At 46.5% G+C, this 25,673-nt stretch overlaps 1 protein-coding gene across 1 annotated transcript in view; it reads left to right on the top strand.

Annotated features, from left to right (window-relative positions):
• Window positions 1-25,673, top strand: part of PDE4DIP (phosphodiesterase 4D interacting protein) — a 139,766-nt gene that overhangs the window by 43,313 nt on the left and 70,780 nt on the right. Inside the window, exons 12-22 of the mRNA XM_056844684.1 lie at window positions 1,299-1,415; window positions 2,306-2,443; window positions 4,563-4,742; window positions 5,545-5,739; window positions 6,922-7,065; window positions 9,331-9,409; window positions 12,525-12,616; window positions 14,734-14,850; window positions 14,960-15,097; window positions 15,828-15,940; window positions 16,799-16,926. Coding sequence (XP_056700662.1) covers window positions 1,299-1,415; window positions 2,306-2,443; window positions 4,563-4,742; window positions 5,545-5,739; window positions 6,922-7,065; window positions 9,331-9,409; window positions 12,525-12,616; window positions 14,734-14,850; window positions 14,960-15,097; window positions 15,828-15,940; window positions 16,799-16,926 — 1,441 coding nt within the window. The remainder of the gene's footprint in view (window positions 1-1,298; window positions 1,416-2,305; window positions 2,444-4,562; window positions 4,743-5,544; window positions 5,740-6,921; window positions 7,066-9,330; window positions 9,410-12,524; window positions 12,617-14,733; window positions 14,851-14,959; window positions 15,098-15,827; window positions 15,941-16,798; window positions 16,927-25,673) is intronic.

Below are 25,673 nucleotides of genomic sequence, written 5' to 3'. Positions count from 1 at the left end.
ACCACAATATCGGTTGGCCTCAATTTTCAGCTGTCCTTTTTTTTCCAAATAGGAAAAGAAATTTAAGACAACTTAAGAGATGCAGTTGCAAACTGCCCCATACTTAACACTGGATATATTTTATGATAATTTAAATAAGATGAAGGCATTCATACTTTTAAAACCTTGTTGTTTGGTACATTTATTTTAAATGCTGAGATGCACCATGCGTATTTTACTTGCAGAAAGTTATAAGAATTTGTTCTGGTTTGATGTATTATGTACATTTCAGTCCCTCCCATTTTTTAAAAAATCTGGCTTCTTCCCCTCCCCCAATATGTTCAAAACTTTCTAGAAATGTTACATAGCTACCTCATGTTTTTTTAGCTTGCCTTTCCTCCCAAGATCTCAGGGTGGTGCATGTGGTTCTCACCACCTTCATGGGTCAGGTAGACTTAGGAGTTTTAAGGCTGAGAGGAAATTTGAACATGGTGTGGGAGGGTATCTGACTCTCTAACCACTATTCAGTACTGTCATTTGTCTCTACTCCTTTGGGAGTCATGCAGCAGCCTTCTGGGTTACCTGCAAGGCTTCCTCAGTGCAGGCTGTTGTATACTTATGGTGATCTGTTATGGTTAAAGGAGTAGAAGGTGTGTCCAAATCATTGTTTTTAAGGTAAATTGTCACCTGGTTATCTTTACGTTTGATAACATGGCCAATATCTGAAATTCCAGAAGTAAAACAATTTACCGTATTTTTCCGTGTATAAGATGATGTTTTTTTCTTTAAAATTTTTAGAAGAAAATTGGGGGTCGTCTTATACACGGAAGGTCACCGCTCTCTTCTCCGCCTGTCAGCTGACGGACGGGGAAGAGCCCAGTCACCCTGGCCAGCTGGTGACTGGCCTTCTGATGGTCCCCGCCCGTCAGCTGATGGGCAGGGAAGAGAGTGGGTGGGGAAGAGCCTGGTCGCCCTGGCCAGCATCTAGCCTTCTGATGGTCCCCGCTCTGTTCCCCGCCCATATTTTTCCCTACACACCCCCATGTATAAGATGACCCCTGATTTCTTAATTTGGGGTTAAAAAAAATAGGGAGCGTCTTATACATGGGGGCATATTATACATGGAAAAATACGGTAACATACTACACCTGTGCTACAAATCCGCTTTGTTGGCGCCATCCACAGAAGCTGTAGATTATTTACTCAACACCCCCCCCCCCCTCTTTCCGGGTCTTCCTTCAGTATCGTTTTCGTCCTTGGCGCTTCTTAGATTTGCGTAGTACTGTTTTATATTGCTGATGCCTCCTGTGGCTCTTTAGGAGTTTCAAGAACTTCTGCAATATCATCAGAACTCGGACAAGAGTCCCACATCTGCGGCTGCTGGCATGATACAGAAATTGCAACAGCGTGTCAAAGACAGAGACACCGCTCTGGAGGTAAGCGCGGCTCTACCCTCCCTCTGGAGCTTGCTTGCGGTCAGATTTTTGAGACATTATTGGTTGTCCATAACCGAGGGCAAGTTCTCCGCGTGACGTGGGCCTGTTATCTAAGGGTAATCTTCCTCCCTATCTGGATTATCTGGTTATTCCAAAGTTATATAGAATCTTTATGCGTTCAAGATTCAGTCGCTCTTTTTCAGTGGTTTTGCCTGGCCGTATGCTAAGGATCCCTTTTTCAGACCGGCTGTGTCCCTAACCTCTTCAGTCAGTGGACTCCTTGGTACCAACTTAGGCTAAAATGGATTATACCATGTTTTAACAAATGGTCCGCGTTTTCTCGAGCAACTTTGGAGCAAAAGGCTCAGTTCCTCTTAGGCCATTTATGCATGGGAGGTTTTGCCTTGGATTCGCTTCTCTCTGGATGCACATTTTTCCCATCTGAATTCTTGAAATTCAAAAATAAGCCCCTATGCAGAGTTTTGAGAATTTGGATGGGGAAAATGTGCATCTAGAAAGCTGCAAATCCAGGGCAAAACCTCCCATGCATAAATGACCTTAGAGGACTCTGACCCTCAGTGTACTTATTTTGTTGCTCATTTTTTGGAGGCTGCAGAGAAGAGTCGAAGGGAGGTGTTTTTAGAGATGGATCTTATTTAAGTGTTATGGTTTTATTGTTCAAAACATCGATCTAAGAATGGGGAAACAAAGAAAGGTTATCCATAACAAATATGGTTTCCCCCCTCCTGTCTTGCATGCTGAGGAGGACCTGGAGTTGCTTAACAATGAATGGACTGCGCCAAGCCTAAGTTTTGATTTTGGATCGCTTACGGCTGTTTTGCATCGGTGACCCTCTCCGCCTCTTTTTGCCCTGCCTGTTCCTTTTGTAGCAAGCAGTAGATGAGAAGTTCCGGGTGCTTGAAGAGAAAGAGAAAGAGCTGCAGCAGCTCCGTTGGTCTCTGAGAGAGCAGGAACATGACCTGGAAGGGCTGCGTAGGGTCCTGTCTGGGAACGAGACCACCATCCAGGTAAGTTGCGGCAGCCGGGATTGCTGTTGCCGCTTTATTGTGTCTGTCTGCTGTGGCTTCCGGCCTAATATTTGGACTGGTACCTAGAATGTCTCTTTCACAGGTTCTCTCACAGCATCTCCTCTGCCTGTGGCTCTTGGGTTGGGGCAATCGGGGTTAGTCTGCACTGGTTACCCATCTGTTTCCGGGCACTGTTCTTAAGACCCTAAACGACGGTTGCCAGCCTCCACCTACCTCACAGGGTGTCTTTTGTGCGGAGGGGAAAGGTGATTGTAAGCCAGTTTGATTCTTCCTTAAATGGTAGAGAAAGTTGGCATATAAAAACCAACGCTTTCTCCTCCTTCTCTTTCATCTCCTTCTCCTTTCCTGCTATTACAACTGATCTCCCAGCGACAGAGATCAGTCTACCTGGAGAAAAGGGCCGCTTTGGAAGGTGGACTATGGCACTATACCCCACTGAAGTCCCTCCCCTTCTCCTCCTCCTTCTTCTCCTCCTCCTCCTTCTCCTCCTCCTCCTCTCCTGTTATTACAACTGATCTCCCAGCGACAGAGATCAGTTCACCTGGAGAAAATGGCCGCTTTGGAAGGTGGACATTATGGCATTATACCCCATTGAAGTACCTTCCCAAACCTCGCCCTCCTCAGGCTTTGCCCCCAAAATTTCAAGGTATTTCCCAACCCAGAGCTGGCAGCCCTACCCTAAACAAGTTGGGGCCAGGGTACTTGAAGGACTTTCTCTTCCCATACAAGTCATCCTGCCAGTTAAGACCTGTCTCTCAAGTTCCGCTTTCTGTATTCCTGCCTTCAGAGGTGAGACGGTGGCGACAACAGACAGGGCATTTTCTGTGGTAGCACCTCACCTTTGTAATGCCCTCCCCCCCTCCTGTTGCTCCCCTGGCGCCTACTGTACTTTCTTTTAGGCACCAGGTCAAAATAGACCTTTGACCCCGGCTTTTAGGGATTTTATCTCACTTTTGTGACAGTCTTCTGTTTGATGGACAGTTTTTATGCTGTTCATGTCTAATGGCTTGCTTTTGCATCGTTTTGTTGCCTTAATTGTAAACTGCCTCCAGCAGGACTCTGAAAAAGCGGCATAGAAATATATCCTAAATCAGTGAGTCCATCTTTAACCTGATAATTCAGAGTTGGCTCAAGTTAAACGATGCGTTGTTATAGTCAGCTCTCTCTGGTTCCAGCAATGGTATTTCCCTGCTCTTGGTTTCAATTGGACGTGTAAGGGATTTGACCTTAGAAAGCACAGGATGTGTGTTCTGCTACTAGGCTGTGCTCCCTCTCCATGAGGGACAGTGAGTTGTGGGGAATTATTCCAGAGCTCTGTTCAGGGCGAAATGGAAGAATCCGGTGAATCCTTTTGGACCAGAAGATAGTCTGTCTTGCCCCCCCCCCCATGTTGTTTGTTTTTTAATTATTTATTTCAAAAAGGGGATACAAAAGGAAAAAAAGGGAAGGAATAGGGGACCATCTTGCGATTTTCCCAGTCTCAATTACTTCATTGAAAGTCTTGAGCAAGATAGGTGTGAGTTGTTGTTCAAAAAGCTTGTAAAATTTTGGTGTGATCCCGTCCGGCCCTGGTGCCTTGTCATTCTTTAAGTCCTTTATTGCATCTACAATTTCCTGTGTGGTAATTTTTTGACTAAGACTTTCTTGGTCCTCTGTTGTTAGTTTTGGGAGGTCCGTGTGCGAGAGGTATGATTGGAAATCTTCTTGTAAATTGTTTTTCTCATAAAGTTGTTTGAAGAATTCTTTAAAAAATCTCTCAATCTCCTTTTGCTTATTATATGTTTTCCTGTTACTTTTCGCGCCTAGGATTTTCCTTCTGATTTCTTCTTGTCTTAGTTGGTTTGCTAAATATCTTCCAGGTTTGTTAGCTTTTTCAGAATATTTTTGCTTGGCACATTTGACTTTCCTTTGCATTTATTCCACCTCAGTGGTTGCAATCTGATGTTCAATCAATTTCATTTCTTGTTTTTTTTTTTTATCCTGACGGTTCTGTTGGCACTTCTCTAGTTCTCTCTTTTGGACCAGAAGATAGTCTGTCTTGCCCCCCCCCCCCCATGTTGATGTGTTCCTTGTCCCCTTAATTTCCCCTTTATTTTAGGGCCTGGAGAGTATGTTGAAAGCCAAAAGTCTGGACCTGGAGCAGCTGTCGGCAACTTGCCAGAACTTCCAGTGGCTGAAAGATGAAGTAGAAGCAAAATCTCAACGTTGGCAGGCAGAGCAAGATGGGGTCATCCAGCAGCTGCGGACCACTCTGCATGACAGGAACAAAGAAGTGGAAGTAAAGCTGTTTCTGTTTCTGCTGCCATTGGGGAGGCTCTGAGATGGTTGTCCCACCCTTCTAACCTGTACAAAAGAGCAAGAATCCAGTAGCACCTTAAAAGACTAACAAAATTTCTGGCAGGGTATGAGCTTTTATGAGCCACAGCTCACTTCTTCAGATACAGGTAGAATGTGAGTCCATCTATCCTTAAGTACAGAAGAGTGAATTAGACACGCGATGGCAATATAAATGTCAAAAGGAAGTACATGGCATTAGCTGGCGTGATTGGATTAGGTGTGATGTGCAGAGGGGTAGTAGGCATGGAGAACTTAGCATTGGTAATAAGACAGGAATCCCAGATCTCTATTCAGTCTTGAGTTTACTTATTAGTCATAATTTAGCAGTCTCCCTGAAGAAGTGAGCTGTGGCTCACGAAAGCTCGTACCCTGCCAGAAATTTTGTTAGTCTTTAAGGTGCTACTGGACTCTTGCTCTTTTCTGCTGCTATTGACAGAATAACACGGCTACCCATCGTGATCTATCTCCTAACCTGTGTCTGCCATGGGCGCAGGCCCGTGGCTCGTCTGCAAAGGCGCCCCAAACTTTAATAACACTTTTAAGATTATCAAGAGAAAAAAATCCAGAAAAATAACCCATTTCTAATGACAGCCAAGGGGTGCCGTGCCATAAATCCCACCCGTCCCTTGGCCACATGCCTAGGCAATTGCAGTGGAGTTCGTTTGCTGACCTCCAAACCATTGTCAGACAGATACCGTCTCCCAGAGTCAGAAACCCTCATGCGGCGTTACCTTTTATCGCAGGCACTCTCAGCAGCTCTGCAATCCAAGCTGGGGCCTGGGCAGAGGGATATCGTAGAAGAGCTCTGCTTTCGTCTTCAGCAGAAGGAGCGAATCATCCAGGAACTCCTCGGTGACAGGAACCGACAGGCCGAAGAGCAGAAGGCTGAGATCCAGAGCTTGCTTCAAGCCGTGAGCTCCAAACAGCAGCAAAGCCGTGTAAGCGGGGTAGAGTGCGGAGCATTAGGGAAGAGGGCGTTAAAAGCCCCTGTCAGTAGCTGGGCCTCGTGTCCAGCTGCCATGAGGTGTCATTTTGTGAGTAGGGGAGCGGAAGCCAAATCTGTCGTTTATTATTAGCCTTAAGTCATGCTAATAATAGTGTTCAGCAGATGACAACATTGTGTTGGGAATGTTAAGTATATAAACATAGCATTTTGCCTTGCTTGCCTTTCAGTGCATCTTAAGATGTGTAGAACCAGTGGCTCAGATGGACTAGGAGAACTTCCCCCCCTCCTCTCTTTTAACATTGTTAGCTGGTTGATTACTATGTGGGGGGGGGGGTGCTGCTATTGACTGCCCTGTTGGGCCTGCATACCGGAGACACCGCTGAGTCGGGCCATTTGGTACTTATGAGAGCCAGCATGGTGTAGTGGTTAAGAGCAGTGGTTTGGAGCGGTGGACTCTAATCTGGAGAACCAGGTTTGAGTCCCCATTCCTCCACATGAGTGGCGGACGGTAATCTGGTGAACCGGGTCGGTTTTGCCACTCCTACACATGAAGCCAACTGGGTGACCTTGAGCTAGTCACAGCTCTCTTAGCGCTCTCTCAGCCCCACCTTCCTCACAGGGCATCTGTTGTAGGGAAGGGAAGGTGATTGTAAGCCAGTTTGATTCTCCCTTTAGTGGTAGAGAAAGTCAGCATATAAAAACCAACTCTTCTTCTTATATACCAGTATATTCTGATTTTAGTAATTGTTATATATGGGGCTTTGGATATTATTATTATTATAAAGGGTTTTAATTGTATTTATTTAATTTAATGTTGTTTAATCTGATTCATTTCATTGTCAGCTGCTCTGAGCCCAGCTTCGTCGGGGAGAGCGGCATAGAAGAATGAATGAATGAATGAATAAATAAACAGATTCTTGGGAAAGGAATATTAGTGGGAAACTATGGAGAAGTCAATGACTTGAAGTGCCAAACAGGGCTGACAGAATAACGGGGGGTGGCCAAAGCTGTCATGCCAGCTTAAGAGCTTTTTGGGGCATCTGGTTGTTGGAGCAGATGAATCTTTGCATGGTCCCGCGAGGCATTTCTTATCTTACAGGCCTAAGGTATCTTTCTGTTTTAGCGCTTAGTAATCTGCTGACTTTCTTGTTGCTTTCCCTATTTGCCCTGTTAGTTATTTTCCGAGAAGATGGCACAGGCTTTAATAGAAAGAAGTTGTGAGCTGCAGGTCTTGCGCCAGCAACTGATGGGCCAGATCCCTGGAGGCAGAGTGGAGGGTTCCCCCGCCCGACTCTCGCGGGAAGGACAGTCTGTTGGAGTAAGTGGATGTGCGCTGATGGCACTTCTTGGCATGTGACTGTGAAAAGAAGGGGGGCTGGTTATCAGAGGGACGGGTAAAGGAAATTGGCATTTACGTGACACATTATGATGCAGAAATTACATAGTGGGATGCTAGTTTTAGCAAGCTACACAAGTACATACCACAGTCCCTAATAATTTATCAGAGTAGCCAGTGTGGTGTAGGGGTTAAGAGCAGTGGTGTGGAGCCTGCTCTGGAGAACCGGGTTTGATTCCCCACTCCCTCCACATGAGTGGTGGACTCTAATCTAGTGAAGTGGGTTGGTTTCCCCACTTCTCCACATGAAGCCAGCTGGGTGACTTTGGGCTAGTCACAGCTCTCCGAGCTCTCTCAGCCTCACCTACCTCACAGGGTGTCTGTTGTGGGGAGGGGAAGGGGAGGCAATTGTAAGCCGGTTTGATTCTTCCTTAAGTGGTAGAGAAAGTCAGCATATAAAAACCAGCTCTTCTTCCTCTTCCTCCTCCTCTTCCATTTTGTACAGTGTGACTCTGCTGCCTGCACAAAAAACCCATCTTGAATAACTCAGTTTTGCATAGTTTGTGTGCTTTTTTTTAAAAAAGGCCATAAATATATGCAGTGCTTTGAGGGATAAAAGTGTGGAAAAGTCTGCCTAAAAATAACAGGGGTTGGAGATTAACAATTGAATCAGTTGTAATGTGGTTTTATACATGGAAAGTAGGATCTGCGATGGAGTTTGAGTAGTTCATTAGTACACACTTGAGGCCTGCTGGGTGACTTTGGGCCAGTCCCAGTTCTCTCAGAACTCTCTCAGCCCTTGGGGTGGCAGGCAAGGGCAAACCATCTTCAAACGTCTCTTTCCTTGAAAACCCTACGGAGTTGCCACAAGGCGGCTGTGGCATGATGACGCTTTCCATCACCATAGCATCTTCGAGACCAGCAGGGTTTTTGGGGGGTGAGTTTTCGAGAGTCAGAGTTCCCTTTGTCAGATACCTGTTTATCTGATGAAGGGAGCTTTGACTCTTGAGGGATCATACTCCGAAAATGTTGTTGGGGAGGGGCTGTGGCTCAGTGGTAGAGCATCTGCTTGGCATGCAGAAGGTCCAGGTTCAATCCCCGGCATCTCCAGTTAAAGGGACTAGGCAAGTAGGCGATGTGGAAGACCTCAGCCTGAGACCCTGGAGTGCTGCTGCCGGACTGAGTAGACAATACTGACTTTGATGGACCAAGGTTCTGATTCAGTATAAGGCAGCTTCATGTGTTCACAGTTGAGAATATTAGGCCCACCTCAATTCCTTCTTGAATTAGGCAGGTTTTCCCTAGCTAGAGCAATAGCTTCTTGTGTGCAAGCACAGAACATTGTAATGTCTGTTCTGAGCTTGGGTTTGCAGTTCAGAAGTGCCAAAGCCAAGTAGTCTAAAAGGAGACTTTCTTATCTTAAAATGATATTAAAGCTTATAGTAATATATATAGTGAGACATATCTTAAATCATATTGTAAATATCCACTTGCAACTTTACATATATAGGTATGTCTCACTGTGCTATTATGTTTATCACAACCAAATTTGGGTCATAACTGAGTTTGTGCAATAAGAAGAAATGTAGAGAAGAAGAGAGGACAAGAAATGTTGAAAACATCCAATATTACTTTTAACAGGCAGTTTTTAATGTATTAGTGAGTTCACTACAATATATTCTGGGTGCTAAGGAAGAAAAAAACTAAACAACCCCCCCCCCAAAAAAAAACCAAGAAGAAATTTTGAATGTATATAATTCAAAATTATATAATTCTTTTTTTATCTTTTCCTAATTTTCCCTTCCCCTTCTCCTTTTCTTTTTGAATTATCTTTTTCAAAAATAAAAATATATATTAAATTATAAGGAGACTTTCCACTCTTCCCCACCAAGGTATGTACAGTAATGGTGAGCAATATCAGGCAGGTGAGGGGGAATCAGTGGTGCTTCTCAGAGTTGGGGGAAGCTTTATTAACCAGCGGAAAGGTCTGCTTGAGCACCTCCCTGCTGGTCTCTGATGAAGAGAGCTTTGATTCTTGAAAGCTTACACCCTGGAAATCGTGTCGGGCTTTAAGATGTCACCAGAGTGGGATCTTGCTCTTTTTACTGCAGACTTGCTCTTTTACTGCCCCCCCCCCCCGAAGCTATCCTTGCTGGTCTCATTTGTCTGGAGTCTAGAGTCTTGCACGAGTCTCCTGGACTCTGGAAATATCAGTTTAAAAAAATGTGAGTGCGCTTATATTCTCAGGCATTGACGCAAGGAAGGTCTGATGAGAACACTGCCATGATCCCTAAGGGAGAAAACAGCACGTCCAAAAAGGAGAAAGGTTAGTCCTTGGTGACTTCAGTTCAACTAAAGGCCATGCTTGGTCACAAGCGCCATTCTGCAACTTCATGAAAGAAATGGTCTCTAAGTCCGTGGATGTCAGGAGCCCATAAACATGTTGAGCCTGAAGAGGAGAAGACTGAGGTGATATGATAACCATTTTCAAGTACCCGAAGGGCTGTCATATAGAGGGGGGTGCCAAGTTGTTTTCTGTTGCCCCAGAAGGTTGGACCAGAACGGGTTGAAATTAATTCAAAAGAGTTTCCGTCTAGACATTGGGAAAGAATTTTCTAAAAGAGCGGTCCTCAATGGAACAGGCTTTCTCGGGAGGTGGTGAGCTCTCCTTCCCTGGAGGTTTTTAAGCAGAGGCTAGATGGCCATCTGTGAGCAATGCTGGTTCTATGACCTTAGACAGATCATGAGAGGGAGGGCACCTTGGCCATCTTCTGGGCATGGAGTATGGGTCACTGGGTGTGGGTGGGGGAGGTAGTTGCGAATTTCCTGCATTATGTAGGGGGTTGAACTAGATGACCCTGGTGGTCCCTTCCAACTCTATGATTCTAGGTGCCCTCCTCCCCTGCCTATTTTTGGAAAACTAATGTACTTTTTGGATCAGTAGAGACCTGACTCCATGGTTAATTTGGGAAAACCTCTTCCTGCTCTTGGGCAATTCCTAGCATGTGCTCTGTCGGTGCACAGATGCTGTAGCTTCTCAAGGTTTGACTACTGTCAAGAGTCACCCCAATCTAGGGCAGAGTTGATATGTACATTCTTGCCAAATATGAATCAAAGGGTTCTTTGTGTTGGAGGGGTGAAGTCGGAACCCAGCCGTCACAGAATCTTCTGGAATCTTCTGGATGCAGCCGTGGCCGAATAGTAGATAACAAGGAAGGGTCTAGTAAGGTACCAGTCCCTTGGTGTGAGGTTAGCAAAAAGTAAAAGACAATAAGGAATTAGGGAAGGGTGATGTGGGAAGCAGGGAAAGGGAGCATCTTTCTCTGTTTTGCAGACATGAATTACTGTTGTTATTATTATTATTGTTATCACCATCATGGCTACTGGTAAAAATTGATACTAGTCATGATGCATACCTATTCTCTGCAGGACCAGAGGAGCATGCCTATTATATTAGGTGCTATGGAACACAGGCAGGATAATGCTGCTGCAGTTGTCTTGTCTGTGGGCTTCCTAGAGGCACCTGGTCGGCCGCTGTGTGAACAGACTGCTGGACTTGATAGGCCTTGGTCTGATCCAGCATGGCTTTTCTTATGTTCTTATGATGTATACCTATTCTCTCCAGGATCAGAGGAGCATGCCTATTATACTAGGTGCTGTGGAACACAGGCAGGATAATGCTGCTGCAGTTGTCTTGTTTGTGGGCTTCCTAAAGGCACCTGGTTGGCCACTGTGTGAACAGATTGCTAGATTTGATGGACCTTGGTCTGATCCAGCAGGGCTTTTCTTACGTTGTTGTTACTGTTATTTATTCTTTATTCGTCTATCCCGCGCTCCCCAACAGAGTCAGGCTCAGAGCGGCTGAAAATAAAAGTTAAACATGTTACATTCAATAAATACATGAAAACCAATTGTATAATAATAAAAGCCCCATATATATAAACAATTACTAAAATCAGAATATGTTGGTACATAAGTACCTAAATGGTGCTATTTAGAGGTGTATCTGGCACGCGGGGCCAGCAAAGGGCAAGTCAAACGAGCAGTAAATTCCCCCCATCTAGTAATCAAACTAGCTGAAGATGTTAAAAGTGGGGGGAGGCCAGCACTGATTGAAAAAACCATAGTTGTCCTCAACCGTAAGCCTGGCAGAATAGCTCCGTCTTACAGGCCCTGCGGCACTCCTTCAGGTCCCACAGGGCCCTGATTTCATTTGGGGCCAGGGCAGAAAAGGAAGGAGAGGGTCTGTGGCTCAGTGGCAGAGCCTCTGGTTGGCATGCAGAAGGTCCCGGGTTCAATCCCCAGCATCTCCACTTAAAAGGACTAGGCAAGTAGGGGACGTGAAAGACCTCTGCCTGAGACCTTGGAGAGCCACTGCCTGTCTGAGTAGACAATACTGACTTTGATGGACCACTGCTCTTATTCAGCAGAATGCAGCTTCATGTGTTGAGAAAGCAAGCATCTGTAACCTAAGGTTGGCATCTCCTTGTTAGGCCTCTTAGGGTATGTTAAGAAGCTAGCGTAGTGAAGTGGTTTGAATGTCGGACTAAGACCTGGGAGAGCCTTGTTAAAATCCTTATTCAGTCACAGAGCTTGCTAGACGGTCTCGGGCCAGTCACTGTCAGCCTGGCCTACCTCATAGGGTGGTTTTTAGGGCAAAATGAGGGGAGAACCATGAATGCTACCTTGAGTTGCTTTTGGGGAGGGAATAAGGTGCAAATTATAGGATATATTTACTTGCTCAGTTGCTGCCAGTATAAATTCTTATTTTCCTTTTGAGCATTGGTTTTGTGTAAGTAAATAATTGCTAAAGTGAAATTTAGCTTGCATGGTTTTGTGGCCTCTTCTGCTACCCATCAGAAGAGCCAGCGTGATGTAGTGGTTAAGAGCGGCGGGCTCTAATCTGGTGAACCAGGTTGGTTTCCCCACTCCACCTCATGAAGCCAACTGGGTGACCTTGGGCTAGTCACAGTTCTTTTAGAACTCTCTCAGCTCCACCTATCTCACAGGGTGTCTGTTGTGAAGAGGGGAAGGGAAGGTGATTGTAAACCACTTTGATTCTTCCTTAAGTGGTAGAGAAAGTTGGCATATAAAAACCAACTCTTCTTCTTCTGCCCTGTTAAACTGTGTTGAGTCTGGGTGAACCTGGCCATGTCCTGATCTAAGGTTTGAAGCTACACCTGTCATTTGGTTGTGTGTATTTTCCACTGTGTTTTTATGTGTTAACAATCTTGGGAGATGGGTTGTCTTGAGTGGAGGACGGGGGAATGGTGCTTAACCTCTTTTCGTACTTACTAGTTGGCACTAGACAAACCCTCTCTTGGGGCTGCTTCTTTCCCTCCTGTGTGCTGCTTTTAGATTTGTTTCAGAGGGTTTGTTTGTTGGTTTGTTTTGAACTGGAGGTAAAGAGATGTGTATCTATGTTTGCTCCCCCTCCCCAGGTGTGTCGGAGTCGACAGCCAGTCTGGAGAAGGAACTCTCTAGCATGAAAGATGAGCTGGAGCTGTTGGCACAAAAGGAAAGAGAGAGCCGAGTGAGTTTGAGGAATGGGGGATAGAGGATGGCACAGCTGGTCAGAGGGAGGAGTGGTCTTAGATGCAGGCTCCCTCTTGTGGGGAAATATACCATGTGCCAGAGGAGGGGTCAGGGAAGTTGGTTGGTGTCCTCCATTTCTTTGCTGCTTTTAAAAAAAAATGGCTTAATGTTGTCTGTGTATTAGTTTATCCTGTTCTGGGTTCTGCATTTCCAGGAAATACCAGCTCCATTTATACACAGTCATGATACATACCTATTCTCTCCAGGATCAGAGGAGCATGCCTATTATATTAAGTGCTGTGGAACACAGGCAGGATAATGCTGCTGCCATCAGTCATCTTGTTTGTGGGCTTCCTAGAGGCCCCTGGTTGGCCACTGTGTGAACAGACTGCTGGACTTGATGGGCCTTGGTCTGATCCAGCATGGTCTTTCTTATGTTCTTAAGTACGTTGCCACCATCTCATGACTGACATAAACTGAAGTTCTTGTGTATTCGTCCCCCACTTTGTGCTTGGAAAGCAATTGTAATTCTCTTGGCTTGTGAAATCATCAGAGAATCTCCCAGTTGGCTGTCGTATCAAAACAGACATGTGCTCCCCACCCCACCCCCCGGCAAACCAGGATTCTATACCACAGCAATTTAGAATCCTAGTTTTTGGGTAGCTAACAGACTATTAGGAGTCCCGTGGTGCAGAGTGGCAAGCTGCAGTACTGCAGTCAAAAGCTCTGCTCACGACCTGAGTTCAATCCCAACGGAAGTTGGTTTCAGGTATCCGGCTCAAGGTTGACTCAGCCTTCCATCCTTCCGAGGTTGGTAAAATGAGTACCCAGCTTGCTGGGGGTAAAGGGAAGATGACTGGGGAAGGCACTGGCAAACCACCCCGTAAACAAAGTCTGCCTAGTAAATGTTGTGATGTGACGTCACCCCATGGGTCAGGAATGAACTGGTGCTTGCACAGGGGACCTTTACCTTTTTAACAGACTATTATCACATTATAAGACTCAAGAGTTACTGGAAAAGACAATTATGCTAGGAAAAGCTGAGGGCAGCAGGAAAAGAGGAAGCCCCCACAAGAGATGTATGGACTCAATAAAGGAAGCCACAGCCCTCAATTTGCAAGACCTGAGCAAGGCTCAGGATAGGACAATTTGGAGGACTTTCATTCATAGGGTCGCCATGAGTCGGAAGCGACTTAACCCTTTTAAAGCGATGTTTTTTATAACATTTTCAAACTCTTAATACATTGCTGGGAATACAAAGTGCGGTAACCCCCTCCAGCTGATTTACGGCTGCATTTGGGCATTGTGGCAAATTGGAATCGCATTTCATTGAAGTCTTTACAAGCCAGAAAGTCTTGAACCATCTTGCGTGGGCACAGGACCAAGCTGTGTCTGAGCCTGTCATGGGAGAAAGATTTGTCCCAACATCTGAATGCAGCCATCTTCATTTCATGGGTTGGCTTTGATGCTCCTCAGTGAGGGATGTGACAAGTTCCCGCAGAGACCATAACTCTACCCTGGACTCTGCCAGCTTCATCCAAAAGGCTGAAGGCAGTGATGGACTTCCTTGTGGCAGGATCCCCGATCTGAGAGCCAACGTGGTGTAGTGGTTAAGAGCAGTGGTTTGGAGCAGTGGACTCTGATATGGAGTGGGTTCGATTCCCCACTCCTCCACATGAGCAGCGAAGGCTAATCTGGTGAACAGGGTTTGTTTCCCCCATGAAGCCAGCTGGGTGACCTTAGGCTAGTTACAGCTCTCTCAGCCCCAGCTACCTCACAGGATATCTGTTGTGGGGAGGGGAAGGAAAGGTGATTGTAAGCCGGTTTGATTCTTCCTTAAGTGGTAGAGAAAGTCAGCATATAAAAACCAACTCTTCTTCCTCCTCCAATTAGAACAGGGTGGAGATGAGACACCCCCGGTTCAGGAGTCAGCCTTTGATAGCCACTCTCCTACAATTTTCCTAATTAAAGCTGTGAAGAGCTCTCAGTTTGGTCTGAAAATCCACCACTGGGAAAGGCCACTCCATTGGGGTAGCTAGTATGCAGTCAGCTGGGGCAACATTTGGCATTTCCATTTGTGAAACCATTTCTTTATTTGGCCTCTCTCCTGCACAGCTGGAACTCTCTGCTCTTCAGTCTGTGGTGGTATCCCAAGAAGAAGAGCTGCAGGTTCAAGCCTCCGATGTCGAATCTCTTACTAGAAGCATTCAGATCAAAGAGGAACTTATCAAGGTGGGTGTGACCAACATCCTGGTAATTTGAGAAGACGATGGTAGACTTGAGGCCAGGGACAGCATTTCCTCATTTTTCTCCAAGTAACGTTGTTCTTGTTGCCTTCCAGGACCTGCAGATGCAGCTGGTTGATCCTGAAGAAATGCCGGCCATGGAGAGGCTTACCCAGGAAGTTCTGGCGCTTCGCGAAAAAGTAGCCCGAGGGGAATCGCAAGGACAAGAAATCACAGGAAACAGAAAGCAGCAGGTATGGTGGAAAAAAGTTCCCTACCATGCACCAGCCTCAGGCTTGCTTGATATGTTTTGCTTGTGTTGTGTACATTTTTATCTCCTTGGAAACCCAGTGAGGTTGAAAGTGAACGGCTGACCAAAGACCACCAAGCAAGCTCTCCCCCCCCCCCATTTCAAGTACAACACTCTTTGCATTGCATCATACTGTATCTTTCGTTGTCAAAGATGCTCGTTTACTGCATCAAGCTTTCATCTTGGGTCCGGCTACGGAACTGGGATGGCGCTGTATGTTCAGTTGCACCCTGGATCTCACTAGTGTGAAGGGCATGTCTTCAGTAAGTAAGGTGAAACTCTAAGGATACACCTCTATCCATCCGTCTATTCATCCTTCCTCCCTTCTTTCCTTCCATCTATCCTTCCTTCCACCCACCCACCCACCCACTTCCTTCCTTCCTTCCTTCCTTCCTTCCTTCCTTCCTTCCTTCCTTCCTTCCTTCCTTCCTTCCTTCCTTCCTGCTCAAACAGCTATAGCCTTGAGCAGAAAACAAAGAAACAAAAAAATGCCTTAATGCTGTTCTTCTGATATTTAATTATTGCCCCTGTAAATTTTGCCAAGGATACACCTCAGGGTATTGTTGGGAGCAGTGGAGAAGAGTGTCTCTTGATGAGAGTTTTCCCCCCTTGGTTTGTGTGCGCAGTCACATCTGTGCTTGCTGTATAATGAAACAGAATGCTTTCCTTTGCAGCTATTGCTGGTATTGGAGGAGCTTGCAGCAGAGAAGAATCAGCTGAATGAATCCCTGCAAACAGAAAAGCAGCTCTACAGCACTTTGGTGAAATTCCATGTGCATCCCGACAGGTGAGGAAACATCTGGTTTCCAGTACCTACAAGACATTGTTCGTTTCTCTCCGTATAGCTCTAGATGTGAAGGTCTATGAAAAACAGTTTCCATTTTTCTGTTAGTTTTTGTTTCCTCCCCACCTCCACAGCACACGCCATTTTCCCAGTTAATCTGACAAAGGGAGCTTTGACTCTCAAAAGCTTATGCCCTGGAAATCTTTAAGATGCTACTGGACTCAATTCTTGCTCTCCCAGTTAGCCAATAAAACATATGTAAAATGTTGAATTTATTAAAAAAAAATTTAGAGGGTTGTTAAGGGGGAAAATATTTATACTGAATTGCAAGGAGTTGTTCTGGAGCTGTTCTCCCAGCTTTTCCATGTTCTTGAGAGAGAGAGAGAGAGAGAGACCCATACAATGGTGCCCATTGGGACGGTCATTCAGTTTGATGGGAAAGGTGGTGGCCCTTGGCAGAGCAACTTCATAGGTCTCCTTCTGATGAGAGCCAGCATGATGTAGTGGTTAAGAGCAGCGGACTCTAATCTGGAGAACTGGGATTGAATCCCTGCTGCACATGAGCGGCGGATTCTAATCTGGTGAGCCAGGTTTGATTTCCTGCTGGTCCACATGAGCGGTGGACTCTAATCTGGTGAACCGGGTTGGTTTTACACTTGAAGCCTGCTGGGCGACCTTGGGCTAGTCACAGTCTTCTCCGAACTCTTTCAGCCCAACTTAACCTCATAAGGTGTCTATTGTGGGGAGGGGAAAGGAAGGCGATTGTAAGCCGCTTTGAGACTTCCTAAAGATAAAGAAAAGCAGGGGTATAAAAACCAACTCTTCTTCTAACTGGCTTCCTTCTCTGCATGGCGTCCCCAGCACAGGGCAAGAACCGACACTGCAGGCAGAGCTGGAGGGGGCCCGGGCACTCCACAAAAGGCTGGAAGAGGCTCTTGGGAGAACCTTGGAGCGCTTGCTAAGGCTGGACTCGCTGGACACAAACGGAGGTGGGGAACATCATCGTGTGACAGCCCTGCCCACGCATGCCTTCTGAGTTCTGGCCTTCCCGCTGCCGCTGAATAGAAGCTGATCACTAACAGAGCGCAGCCGGTCCTGCCTCCGAGAGGGGCTGGTTAGTTCCATGCTAGTAGTCCGGCGGCATTCACTGGAAAAACGGCAGCCTGCGTGCGGCCGTTCACGCTGCTGGTGCAGTGCTGCTTCGCCAGGGAGGTTTGTAAAATAGATTTGTTCGTCTAAATCATTCCCTCTCCAGTTGCTCCGCCTTCCCCCCGCCTTCTTTCTCCTCCCCTCCAGTTTGGCTAAATAAAGATTATTTCCCCACCTCCGATTCCTTCAGAATCTGTGTTAATTGTTGTGTGCTATATCACAGGACACATGCGAGGGGGGGCATGCTGGGGAAGTGTTCTCGTGTTGAGTCCCGCTTCCCCACCTCTTCACCCAGTAAATTTCTGGGGAAAAGGAGACTCCCTCAAAGCAGTGTTTATTTGTTTGTTTATTTATTTTGGTGCATTCGTATCCCACCCGTTCTCCAAAGAGCTCAGGGTGGCAGACAGGATTCTCTTTCTTATCCTTGCGACAACCCGGTGAGGTAGGTCAGGCTGAGGGAGAGACCAGCCCAAGGTTACACGGAATTTCATGGCAGGGTGGGGTTTCGAATCCAGGCTTCCCAGGTGCTTTTCACACATGCTGAATACTACGCACTTTCAATGCACTTTCGGTGCACTTTGCAGCTGGATTTTACTGCGTGAAACGGTTAAAATCCACTTGCAAACGATCTTTAAAGTGCATTGAAAGTAGATTGAAAGTGCATTATTCAGTATGTGTGAAAAAGCCCCCAGTTTATATTGCAGCAATCATAGAGCTGGAGGGGGGCATGCAGGCCATCTAAGTCTAACCGCTACACCACACTGGCCTCTAATTGTGTAGTTTTAATCAGATTAGTGAACTCCAAGGAGCAAATAGTTCGCTTTCTCCTGGTACCTGCGAATTGTCCCTGGGTGGCTTCTCAACAGCAAAATTTAGGTCTTGAGGGGTTTTTTTCAACAATGATATGGCCACTTGGGCCTTACTCCCAACTGTGGCCCAAGGAAAACTGCACTTAATTTGGGCAACAATCTTCATATTAGCAGTTTCCTACAGAAGGCATGTTACAATCAGTCTCTACCCATGAGAGCTAATGAACCATCTACCCCCTCATATTGCTTCTGAGCCCTCTCAGCCCCCAGTCAGCCTTGGAGGCTTCAGCTTAAACTTCGCCTTCGGGCTGGCTGTGTGTAGCTAATCGTGATACGTGTCAGGAGACCACCATCATCCCCATCCCCCGTTGACGCGACTCTGGAAAGAGGCAAGGTGTTCCAGCCCTATGATGAATCCAAGGGAAAGCATTGGCTTCGGAATGGCATGTGGGGTTCTGCATGTGCATGCCTCTTCCTTGGGGATGCAGCTTCGCCTTTAGGCTTTGCAGTTGGGTTAGCAATGCTTCCTAGCTTTGCATAGTCCAATCCGTGCTGGATTCTTGTTCTTTGGTGAAACGCTAAAATGTGCAATTCATGTCCATAGTTTGGCTTCAGAAGAGGATTAGGAAGTGTAGTCTCCTTTACTAGTCATGATAGCTAAAGCAGAAGCCTCCATGTAGAGACGCAACATGCCTCTAATTGCCCAAATGCCAAGGACGACCTATAGGGTAGCTACTTTATGCTGCTGGAGATACCCCCCCAAAAAGTTCTTTCTTGTTCTGATCCAGCCAGGGGATAGTAATAAGACCATCTTCCAGGAAGCATCTGAAACTCACTTTTACAAAATGATTACACTTCCAATAAGTAGAAATACTATAGATCAGCGGTTCCCAAACATTTTGAGTCATGGAGCACTTTTCAGGAGAGAAATTCGTCACAAAGCACTAATTTTCACAACAGTAGTATTTTTCTAATCTCTTCACGGAGTACTAAAAGATGTTTTGTGGAGCACCAAGTGCTCTAAGGAGCAGAGTTTGGGAACCTGCTAGGAGGCTCTGTTGTAGCCAAGATACCAATAGAAGTGGCCAGGGCTTAGCTCCTGTAATTGATGAGGGAGCAACTGAAAACATGGAAAAGCAAATTGTCTGTGTGTGTAAAGGGCCATCAAGTTGCAGCCAACTTATGGCAACCCAGTAGGATGGTTTCCGGGTCATTATGGCCATATATCTTTTTAGTGCATGTCTCGGCCAAAGCCCATAGTGTGAAGGCTGAGGGTAAACTAGAATATATTGCCACTCTGCATTATAGAAGGGGACAGCAAGCCCCTGTCTATGGTGCATGTACTGTGTAAGTCGTGTTAATGTGCCAGTCTAGTATTATTTTAATGGGTTGGATTAAATAACTCCTTTGGTTAGAAGAAGGCTTAGCAGGGTCAGAGTAATTGGATCTAACCTTTGGTTTGCTGTGAATGTGTTTCTGTCATGAGGTTTCTTTGCATACTTGAGGATTCATTCCAGATTTTCTCTTGGATTCCCTGCCAGCGATTCCAGTTGTAATCGATCTCCTTCATATATTTAATGAATAAAAAGCCTCTCTTTCTGATCTCCTACCACCGCCATAACTTCACACCCATCCTGAAAATTTTAATATTTTCCTGTTCCTAAATGCTTTACTTCCTGGGCCTAAGAGGCCAAAGCTAGATGTCACCGTGATGAGAGAAATCTGTAAGTGATTTTTTGGTCTTGTGCAAATATTCATTGTTTTGCAGACCAACAAAATTATTATTGTTTTTGGGATCGTTTTTACTGGTTGTCAGCTGCTCTGAGCCTGGCCTTGGTCAGGATAAAGGGCAGGGTATAAATCTAATAAAATTAAAAAAAATTACAAACATCCTCAAGCATTAAAATAAAAATAAACCAGGTACAGCAGCAGTATCATGATTATTATACCATTTAAAATGAAGAGCCATAAATGGTCATAGAAATAGCAAAGCTTAGACCGTCTGCCATAAATAAAGCAAACCAATAAAACTATCAGTTAAACTTTATTTTACAGATAACGATTTTGATGCAAAAATGTTATACATACAGGTATTGCTGTTCTTTACCTTCAGTGATCCCTGTCTGACTCAAGGATCATGGCTCATGTCTGTTAACTTAAAAATTGGGAGATAACGTTCATGGATCTCCTGTTGGGTCTGCTTTGGCCTAAGGTGCCTTGTTCTTGATGAAGAGAGTACGATTCCAGGTACAAACTAGCCCCATTGGACTCTTTACTACCTGTGGTAAGCCCTGGTGTTTGTTTCAACCCAAAGAAAGCCCAGATGTCTAGCAAAGGCTTTTTCTGTTCTTCCCCTCAACTCTCCTCTGGTGTTCTTACCAGTTTTGTTTTATCCGTGAAATCCATTCTCATTATCACTAGCAGATCTGGACAAGCTGCGTGTAACCTTCGAATTCATTGCAATCCTCTGCAGTTCTAGGGAAAATCTCCGTGTATACAGTCTCTCCTCTTCCCACACCGTTAAAGAAACTTCCCAGTGTTCAGTCATAAAGGGAAAATGGAGGGTGTGTGTGGCAAATGTACAGTGCTGAGTATGAACAAATGAATTTGCCTTATATAGAGTCAGACTGTTGTTCTGTCAAAGTCTGTATTGTCTACTCTGACTCGCAGTGGCTCTCCAGGGTATCGGGCAGAGGTCTTTCACGTCACCTGCTACCTGATCCTTTTAACTGGAGAGGCCAAGGATTGAACCTGAGGATTGCACCATCCTGCATGCCAAACTACCACTGAGCCCCTCCTCCACCTCTGCATTATACAGTGCCTCTGTTACCATTTATCCTTGCAGTATGTCAAAAGACCCGCATGAGCATAGATCCATAGAAAACACCATGACAAACATCTAGGACAGTGGTTCCCAGCCTTGGGTACAAACCAGTACATTTAGAGGTATGCGGAAAAAATTGAATAATAGCGGGAAAAGGCATTTGCAATAACAACAACTATATTAATTACAAACATTTTGGTAATGTGAGGGGTAAAATTTATGGAAATGGGTTGCCAAGGAATACTCAAGTGAAAAAAAGGTTGGCAACCACTGATCTAGGACACCAGTGGTCCTTGTGTTCAAGGTTCATGCACACAGCCCTGTGTGAGATCTCATGCTTGAAGCTTTTCTAGTGTATATGTTGTCTGTAATGCCATTACTCTGTCAATTAAAGACCAACTAAGTTTGAATGTTTCAGCATTTGTTCTTTTATCCTTATTTTTTTAACACCCTCTCCCCCCCAGCCACCAACCCTTCCACTGTCTTCAATCAATGTGTACCTTTGTGTACGGGAAGGTGTGTGACGCCTTCCTTGAGCACATCTCATGATGGTAATCCCTTAACATCTACCTTGTTCTCTGAGCTACTTCAGATGTGTTGCCAGTCCTGGAGAAAAACGCCCAGTTCCCTAGGGCAGCTGAGGTAATTAATATCCCATTAAGCCTCTGCGAATGAGACAGGTAGTTGGTAATCCTAGCTACAGTTCTCTGGAGGATCAATAATGTATGAAATCACTTCAAGGGTCTGTCTAATCTAAGATGTTCTGATTATGTGCTTGAAAGGGTGTAAACACGTTTGTGCTTGCAAATGTGTGGGACGTGCATGGTCACTGGGGGGGCGGGATCGGCCGAGGCTCCCAATTGCATGTACTTCCAGTTACAAATCCAGATGTGAGCTGTGTAATGTGTAAAAAAGGCCCTCCTCACCAGGGAGAAGGGAAGGAGACTTCTGGCTTCCCTTTTCATGTGGCTCAAAGTGTTTTCTGAGAGGTGTAACATATTCTGATGTCCAATTGTGTGTGTTTGTTTTTGTGGTTCCCAAGAGTGTTGCCTGCTTTCCTACCCACAACCCTTGGTTAATCTTTCCTTGATCCCTTCCAAGATCCTTGATCCCTTTTAGCATTTGTAGGGCTGGTAACAGAGGATCTAACCCAAAGAGGTGCTGACAACTGTTTGTTCATCTTCTGTCTTCGGTGCAGCCCCACATGTGGGACTGCGCCTGCGCGCGGGCCTACCACCGGAAACTTTGTTAGCCTAAAACCTCAAACTGGGGATGCCCCTCCCATCGCAGGCGGCGCCGGCCTTCGTGCCGAAACGACCGCATGCTCCTGGGCGGGGCATCCCCCTCCCTCCTCAGTTCCTTTCTTGCCGCTGCTTGGATCGGATCTTTGCCTTACCTCAGTCTCGTCTTGCTTCTGTAAGTCCTTTTAGAGCTGTGCCATCCGGCTCCCCTCTTCTTACTCCAACTATCTAGGAGATTCCTAATTAAAAAGAGAGAGAGAAATTTCGCTTATTCCCGGTTCCCTCAACCCAGCGCTGAGGACCGTGATGGCCCCCAAAACCCCTTTCAAGAACTGCAAAAAATGCCCAGCTAAGATTCCGCACAGATCAGCACGATCTTTGCTTAAGTTGCTTAGGCGAGGGGCACAACGTCTCTAAAGGCTCGATCTGCCAAGGCTTCTCTACCCGGTCTCGCAATGCTCGCACGCACCGGCTGAGCGCCGAACTTTGGAAAAAAGCCCTCTCAGCGCCCTGTCCCTCGACGAGTTCCAGAACTCCGGGAGACACGCAGTCGACGCGTTCGGTACCAACCCCTGGTACCAGCACGACTCCGAGGCCTTCGGATCCAATGCTCTCGGATCTGACCCATGGAAAAAAGCATAAGCACAAGTCCAAACACCAAGATAAACACTCCGGATCCGGCTCGGTACGCAAGAAGAGTACATCGGTACCTAGATCTTCGGATCCGAACCCCTCCCAGCCAGCACCGACCCCGGTACCGTGGACACCATCCCCGCACCTAGACTCTCCGCTCCAATTGTTCTCTGACATCGAGCTCGAACCCCTCGAGGATCCTCTGCTTATTTCAGACCCGGATCCACTGGATCCTGCATCCGTGGTACCGACCCCATCGGTACCGCAGCAAATTCTCCAGCCTGCTCCCTCCACATCCGCTCCTATCATTTCCCCAGAACTCGTCAAGGACTGGATAGAGTTCTGTCGGTTCAGACAGATGTCTTTCCAAGGCGAACCAGTGGTCCTGAAGACACCTCAACTGCCCTCCCCCTTCACTCCGTTGACACAACGAACTCCTAGAAGGGATTCTGACAAGGACGAATCTGAAACCAGAGATGAGAGCTCTGAGGGAGTCTCAGAACCTTCACCAGATGAGCTGGTCGGGGACGCGGACGCCATTTCCCCGTCCGAAGACCTCAAACTAAGGACGGAGCAAATGATTAGGATGGCGGAAGTCCTAGACATCAACATCTCCACAGCTGATAACAGGCTAAAGGACAAGATCCTCAGTCGCCTATACCCTGACTCCCCAGGTATCGCTGCCTTCCCCATTCTAGAAGGTCTCTCTGAAGCTGCCAAGTCAATTTGGAAAAAGCCTGCATCCATCCCTGCTTCCTCTAAAAAGATAAAGAACCTCTATAGAACAAAGCCTGAATCGGCTGAATTCCTCACAGTCCATCCCCCTCCATCCTCGATAGTAACCACCGAGATGCAGTCCAGACAGAGACAGGGTCCACACTCGACTCCTGCAGATAAAGAGAGCAAAAAGCTGGATCAGCTGGGCAGGAGGACCTATACCTCCTCGGCCCTTAGCTTCCGCATCTCCAACTACCAAACTATTATGGGGGGGTACCAACTCTTCCTGTGGGAGAAAGCAGCCCCCCACATTGATCTGCTTCCTGAGGAATCCAGGAATGCCTTGCGCTTAATTCAATCGGAAGCTACACGTCTATCACGACAACAGATCAACGCTGGCAAACATGCGGCTGATGTTGCAGCTAGAACAATGGCCTCTACGATTACCCTTAGGCATCATTCGTGGCTTCGCACTACTGCCCTTCCTCTGGATACGAGATAGCACATTGAGGACCTTCCCTTTGAAGGCGATACCCTCTTCGCCTCTACCACCACTGAGTTCCTCACAAACCTAAAGAAGGATCGCCAAACGGCAAGATCCCTTGGAGTAGCTCACCTTTCAGCAACAACCAAGGGACAAACCTCCATTCCGTCAGCAGACCTTTGGCCCTTCCTTCAACAGATATCAAAGATACCAGAGGTTTCAACCGTATCCTCAACAAGGGAAATTTCAACACCACAGCCAACAAACCCAACCAAAGCATGGTTTCAAGCAACGTGCAGCTCCCACCCCTCAACACAAGAACCAGAGACAGTCCTCTCAGAAATTTTGACTAGCTCTACGACCCAACCTAGAGGTTGGCTAAGTTTTATGAGGCCTGGCGAGCTATCTGCTCAGACACCTGGGTCCTCAAAGTTATCTCTGAGGGTTATCGCTTGGAGTTCAAGTTTATCCCTGTTTGTTCTCCCTCTAGTTCAGCGGGAGATAACCCCTTCCCAGACTTTGCTCCCCAACTAGAGGAGCTCCTCCAGAAAGGGGCTGTTCAAAAGGTTAATCCCCCTTGTTCCGGGTTCTTTTCTAGAATTTTTATGGTTGCTAAAAAGGATGGGGGTTTCAGACCCATCATTGACCTCAGGTTCTTGAATAAATGTTTACAAGTTTCAAAGTTCAAGTCTCCCTACCCTCTGTTATGGAACTCATTACACCCAACACCTGGTTTGCGGTATTGGACCGCAAGGATGCATACTTTCATGTGTCCATCCACCCAGACCATCGACATTTTCTTATGTTTCGTTATGGGTCTGACTTTTTTCAGTACTCTGTCCTCCCATTTGGCCTTGCCACTGCTCTCAGAGTTGCTAGGGCTCATGGCCTCAACCACTGCAGTCACCCCTTTTGCTAGATTGCAAATGAGGGAATTGCAAAATTGGTTTATTAGAACTTACGTTTTCTCTCGCCATTCCAAGTGGCATAGACTTTCTGTCCCCAGGGCCATCCTTAGATCTCTACGGTGGTGGCTCTCGGAACCCAACCTCCTAAAGGGTATCCCCCTTGGCTACTGGAACCCAGACTTTACGCTCACCACTGATGCATCCTTGGAGGGTTGGGGCGGTCACTGCGGAGTACATTCCATTCAAGGCAGGTGGTCCTCTAGGGAGGCTTCCCTACACATTAATTTCCTAGAATTACGTGCTGTACGTTATGTTCTTACCTCTTTCACAGATATCCTTCAGAACTCAAGAACACTACTGCAGTCAGACAATTCCTGCACAGTATTCTATGTCAACAAACAGGGGGGTACGAGCTCCATCCCCCTTTGCAGGGAGGCACAGAGAGTTTGGGGGATAGCTCGCACGAACAACATAGAGCTACGAGCTATACACATAGCGGGGATCCGCAACACCTGGGCAGACTCCCTGAACAGGGACTTTACTACCAACCATGAGTGGGAACTACAGGAACCCTTCCTACTTCCTATATTCCAGGAATGGGGCACCCCCCAGATCGACCCATTTACAACCAGGTGCAACAAGAAGGCGGTAGATTTTTGTTCTCTGGCAGGGAACGACCCAGTTTCACTGGAGGATGCGTTCCAGTTCACTTGGTCCAATCATCTGTTCTCTGCCTTTCCCCCGTTCCCACTGCTAGCAAGGGTCTTGGGGAAGATAGTCGCAGACAACACCGACTGCATCCTGATAGCACCTTGATGGCCGAGGCAAATTTGGTTCACTCTACTGGTACAGCTGGCGGGAGGGAATTACAGAGTTCTTCCTTCCCATCCGAATCTCCTTCGTTGGGGCGAGCTGGCACACCACGATGTGCAGAGGCTACACCTCACAGCGTGGCGCATTCTTCCCAGACT

The sequence above is a fragment of the Euleptes europaea genome, chromosome 2 (genome assembly GCF_029931775.1).
Source record: "Euleptes europaea isolate rEulEur1 chromosome 2, rEulEur1.hap1, whole genome shotgun sequence".
Lineage (NCBI taxonomy): Eukaryota > Metazoa > Chordata > Lepidosauria > Squamata > Sphaerodactylidae > Euleptes > Euleptes europaea.
Note: the sequence above shows the minus strand (reverse complement) of the source record. Positions and strands in the feature narration are given on the sequence as shown.